This window comes from Suricata suricatta, chromosome 10, assembly GCF_006229205.1.
Source record: "Suricata suricatta isolate VVHF042 chromosome 10, meerkat_22Aug2017_6uvM2_HiC, whole genome shotgun sequence".
Lineage (NCBI taxonomy): Eukaryota > Metazoa > Chordata > Mammalia > Carnivora > Herpestidae > Suricata > Suricata suricatta.
In genome coordinates, this window is record NC_043709.1 from 770,400 (window position 1) to 775,594 (window position 5,195).

Consider the following 5,195-nt stretch of genomic DNA (forward strand, 5'->3'; position numbering starts at 1 on the left):
GCCTCGCCCCGGGGTTTTGGGCCGCGGCGACCGTATCCCTCCGCGGGGGCGGGGCGATAGGAACCCCGCCCCCTTCCGCCGCGGCCTGCGCACTGGGGTCGACCCCGAGAGCGCGCGCGGGCGGCCGAGGTTACGGCCTGGCGGGATCGGACGCCGCCACCCGGGGTCTCCAAGGGCCGGTTAGCCAGGGGTGCGCAGCGACCCGCCCGGAACTAGCTCGCTATAGTGGAGCGGCGGAGGCGCACAGCGTGGCGTGGCAGTACACGTCACTCCCACCCGCGCGCGCGCGCGCGCGCGCGCACTCACACCGCGCACGCGCTCCTCCTGCGCGGGCGGTGGCCGAAACGTGTGGGGCGGGGCCGCGGGAGCCAATAGATGTCGGGGTTTGCAAAGGGCCCCGAAGCCCCAGCCAATGGCGGTGGGTGGGCGGAGCGAGGGCTCGCCAGCCCCGCCCCAGGCCTTGCCGGGGAAGGTCACCGGCGGAACGCGCGCCCACCTCCGCCGCTCTTGGAGCGGGAGGTTAGACTGCGCCGGCTCCCGTGGAGTCAGAGTCCCGAGCAGAGGCGGGAGTCCTGGAGGCGACCCCCGTTGGCCCCGGACTGTGCGAGTGGGTGTCCGGCAGTCCGCGCACCCCGGTGCGCAGGTGGCCCAGCGCGAGGCGGCGGTGCTGCCCCCGCGGAGACCCCGCTCAGCGGTCGCGCTGGGGAGATCTCAGCCCGAGACGCTGGCTAAATGCTGACCCTGCCCCGGGCGCCCGCCGATTCAGCCCGGGGCCATTGTTCTGACTGGGATTTGACCTCTAGCCCGCAGCCTGAGGTCCCTGACACTGCCCCCCCCCCCCCTTGAAACCTTTGCTCTGCTGTCCCCATGCCTGGAGCACCCTTTTCTGTTCTGGCCTTTCCCACCTGGCTGTTCTCCAGGTCCAGCTGCTGACCACCTTTACAAGGGACTCGATCTTGACCACTGCACATGGCCCTGGTTGGACCCGAGTCTGTTCCGTGACCTCAGCAGCACACAGAATCACCTGTGTGGGGTGGTCAGATCTTCCAGGATGCTGACCTCGGCCCAAGGTCACCAGCCTGAGCTGCTCAGGACGTGAGCAGCTGTCTGCCATCTACCGCAGCAGGAGCACAGCCTCCTACGCCCCTGCTGCCTCCTTTCCCGGTCTCAAAGAGGGTTGAGGATTGAGGTAGCCAAGAGGCCAAGGTGCTGGCCTTGCAGGTGCTCTCTGTGGCCCTTGTGGTGGCTCCTGCCATCCAGGCTGCGGTCTAAGCACGGCAGGCACATCCCTGGGCCCACTTGGGGTCACCTTCAGGTGTGCTCCCCAAGGATGCATGCATACTCACAGGCCCTAGGGGGCTGGGCTGGCCTGCTGGCTCCTTCAGCATACCCCACCTCCCCCAAGCCACCCCCTTTCACTTCCATTATCTGCCACTCTTACTGTCCCCAGGCAGAAAACAGACCCTTCACTGATCCAGCTCTCAGATTCTTGCCGGGTAGGAGCTCTGTCAACTGTCTTCCTGCAACATTGGTCTGTGAGGGCAGGGTGCCCCACAAGGTCCGATCCAAGGTAGAGGCAGGAGCCCACCCACATCCACACACCACCTGCAAGGAAGGAGGGGCTGTTGTCCACTTGTGAGTCTTCCCGAAACCAGCAGAAGGTCCCAGGACCTGTCTGCCAGAGAGTAAGTAAACCCCAGTTCAGGCTGTCATGGGTTTCGGGCCCTGGCCTCAGCCTGCACTGGGCTGGGGAAGGTGGGGATGCTGGAGGGTGTTCTGGGCCTAGGTGACGGCCACGGCAAGGTGTGGTTCTGGGACAGGCCTGGTTCCACTGACAGGAGCTGATGTGTCCAGGGGCCTCTCTAGTGTACCCCGGGCCCGTCACGTGACTCTCCAGGCCAGGCCTCTTCACACACCCTGGCCCGTGTGCCCTGTGGGTCCCTGTAGCATCCCAGGGGAGGGGCAGCTCCCCCACCAGCTCCCAGGCCTTGGTCCGAAGACCTCGCATCTCCCCAAACTGAGAGCAGGGTTCACTCACAATTCTTCAGAAAGAGGTGGGGTGTGTGTCCTGTCTGCCATCTCTCAAGCTCTGAGGGTGGTCTGGGCCATCTGTGGGAGCCTCTGGAAGGCTCCAGGAGTGGGGAAGGGGTTGCTGGCTTGGTCTAGGAGTAGGGGACAGCGCAGGAGGCAGCCTCTCTTCTGGGGTGGGGATTTCCTCAGAGCCTTTATTCCTGTAGACGCTGCCCTGTATGTTGTCTGTGTGCTATTGTGAGGGCCAGTGTGTGTGCAGCCTTCCCCAAGTGGGAGCTCAGCGAAGGGTCGCACTGGACCCAGACCCTCCACCAGGGCCTGTCCATGGCCGTCAGGGCCTCTTTCAGCCTACCTCTGGCCTGAGGAGTGGGCTGGGTGGGGGGCTGGTATTTCTGCTTGGGCGGCCACCCAGGGCCCCACATCTACTCTGGCACGGACTCAGGCAAGGTAATGGGCATCTCACCCCACCCCTCCCTGCAAGGAGGCATGGCCCACCCCTTTTTCAGCTTGGCAGACTGAGGCTCCGAGGGATTCTCCCAGCTCTGGAGCCTCTGTCCTCCTTGGTAGGGGGGTGCAAAGCAGGCTCAGTCAATGACCTTTTGCCCTTCTGCCCTGGGTGTGGCTTTTGGAAGTGACCCAAGGCCGTCCCATCCCTGCAGGTCTGGTCCCCACTATGCCGCCAGCAATGTAGAACACCAGTCCCTGCCCGTTGTTTTCTCCTGGCTTCTTGAAGGCCTACTCGGTGGACCTTAAAAATAGCTTTGGAACCCACTGGCAGGTGTGGCCCAGGCCAGGACCTCCATGAGCAGCAGAGCTGGGGACAGCCCTGTGCACAGACGGGAGAGGCTGCCAGACGGTGAGCAGACGCCAGGGCCTCATCCTGCTGCCCCACTGACAGAGAACCAGGCCCTGTCCCTTGGCCTTCTGGGGCTTGTGCGGGTGTCCGGGGCTCAGGCTAGCGTGCTGCCGTGTCTCCATCCGGGGCCATCCTGTCGAGAGGGGTGGCCACGCCAGTTCCCAGAGAGCAGCGCCTACGAGAGGGTCCCTGCCCGCCCCCTGGCCCTAGGAACAGCTGGCCCGTGGGTCGCCCTGTCCTGCCGGCAGGAGGGGGTTGCACTGTTGCCATGGTGACTGAGCCAGGCTCGTCTCTGGGACAACGAAGGGGGGGGGGCGCCGGACAGAAGAGACTCACAGTCTGTGTCTCGTACGCACAACCCCCTCACAGAGACACTTGTGCAAACATACATTTGCTCACACTCTTACGAACATGCCCACAGAGCTGGAGAGTGGGGAGGGAGGGCACACATGGAGGGCGTGCCCCCCACGATCCCCCAAGCCTCCAGACCCCCTCAGGCCTCCCATGGGCCCTCTTCCCTATTCTCTGGAGGTCTTGTCCGCCCCAGTCCCCATACCAATGACTAAGTCCTCCTCTCCTGTCCCTTTGCAGCTGTCCCTGACACCCCACAGGCTTGCTCAGCCCTGCCCTGGCCTCGAGATACCCCTCAACCTAGGCCAGGCCTCTATCTCATCTCCCCTGCCGCCCCCTCACCAGCTCGCCCAGGCTCCCCTTGGGCCTCCCTCCCAGCGGCTTCCAACCTCCGCAGGCCAGGCTCTCTTTCCTCTGCAACCTGTCTTTCCAGCTCCCGCCTTCCCTTCCATTGGCTCGCTGCTGCCCTGCCCCAGGGCTGCCCTGGCCAGCAGGGTTACCCACGGTCACAGCCACCCTGAGCCGCCCTCTGGCCTCTGCTCCCAGCGCAGGACTCCCTGGCCGCACACCCGGCTCGCTGGTTCCCAGACAGCAGCCAGCTTTGCCCCAGCCCCCTCCCTCCTGCCCCGCTCCTGCCCCAGCCCCCAGCTGGGCACCCCCAGTGGACCCTGCCCCTCCTCCAGCTCCTGCACTGAGCCACAGCCTGGGTGCCTGGGTGAGGAGGGGAGGGCCTTCCCTCTGGCCTCCACTTGCCTCACCTCAGTTGTGGCCTCTCACCCGATAGGGAGGGGCGCCAGCAGCACAGCGCCAGGGTTTTGTAACGTTTCCCAAAGGCAGCCCAGGGCAGGGCCTAAGCTGGGGGCAGGGGGTGGGGGGAATGGGTGAAAATCAGTGGGGGGCAGTGGGCAGCAGTGCCTTCGGCCAAGGCCGGCCTGTGTTCAAGAACTACGGTCCCTCTTGACAGCACACTCACAGCCGCTGTAGACACCCCCGATGAAGCCCAGGGAGGGGCCGGGGCCCCATAGAGCTGACGCGAGAACAGCTGGACTGGATGCCCCAGGCCTGGCCTTGAGGGTGCTGGTGATGGGGGCCAGGACCTTGTGCCCACAGGAGTCCCATCCCCACAGAGGCCCGCAGGTCTGCGACAGGGACCAGGCTGTCCCCGGACGGAGCTCCCCGGCCACTCAGCGAGGGCTTTCTCCTGACTTCCCTCGGGACCACCCTCTGTCTCTGACCCTAGCTGAGTAGCCTCTGCCGGTCCCCACCCACCACTCAGGCCTAGTCCCTGCTTTCCCACTAACTCATGCCAGAGCCGTGGGCTCACCCCCAACCTTTCCTCGCCTGGGGCTCCCCATCTGTGGGAACTCTGATCACTCTGGTGTGGGTCCGGAAGGAGGGCTCAGGGAGGTGTCTGAGGGTTTCCTACTGCACACAGTGGGCCTCTGATGGACATGGCTCTGGGCTGCCCCACATCCCTCCTACTTGCCCTGGGGGCCCAGGCCGCCCCCCCCCTCCGGGACCAGGTGCAGCCGCTGTAGATGACGGCCAGGCTGGACGGGCCCATCGCCCCACTCCACTCCGACCTCCAGCATGCAGATGAGGGTGAGATGTGAAGGGGCCACCAGGGTGATCCCCAAAGAGCCAGAAGCTGGCCATGCCCAGGCTGGCCTTGGATTTGCACGGAGCTCCCATGGGCCTGGGTCCAGGGGCCATGGAGGCAGCGGGTCCCATGTGGGATCAGCTGGGTCTTCAAGGCCGACCACGAGCAGAGGGCGGTGTGGGGGACCCTCAGCGCCTGGGACTGCCAGGGCCCAGGCTGGGGCAACAGTGGGCCAGAGGTACGGGGACCAGCGCTGTGCCATTGGGAACCAGCCTGGGGGTCTCTCTAGAGGGGACAGGGCTGGGGTCCTGAGTCCCAGAGGGATTCAGGGACCTTGGGGCCCAGGGGCCCCAGCAG

General features: G+C 65.5%; 1 protein-coding gene across 1 annotated transcript in view; it reads right to left on the reverse strand.

The window, feature by feature from the left end:
* Positions 1 to 4,802, reverse strand: part of PIM3 (Pim-3 proto-oncogene, serine/threonine kinase) — a 6,601-nt gene extending 1,799 nt beyond the window's left edge. Inside the window, exons 1-3 of the mRNA XM_029953927.1 lie at positions 4,725 to 4,802; positions 4,212 to 4,377; positions 2,804 to 2,857 (exon numbers count right to left, since the gene is read on the reverse strand). Of these exons, the coding sequence (XP_029809787.1) occupies positions 2,804 to 2,857; positions 4,212 to 4,377; positions 4,725 to 4,802 (298 nt within the window). The remainder of the gene's footprint in view (positions 1 to 2,803; positions 2,858 to 4,211; positions 4,378 to 4,724) is intronic.
* Positions 4,803 to 5,195: the final 393 nt, after the last annotated feature.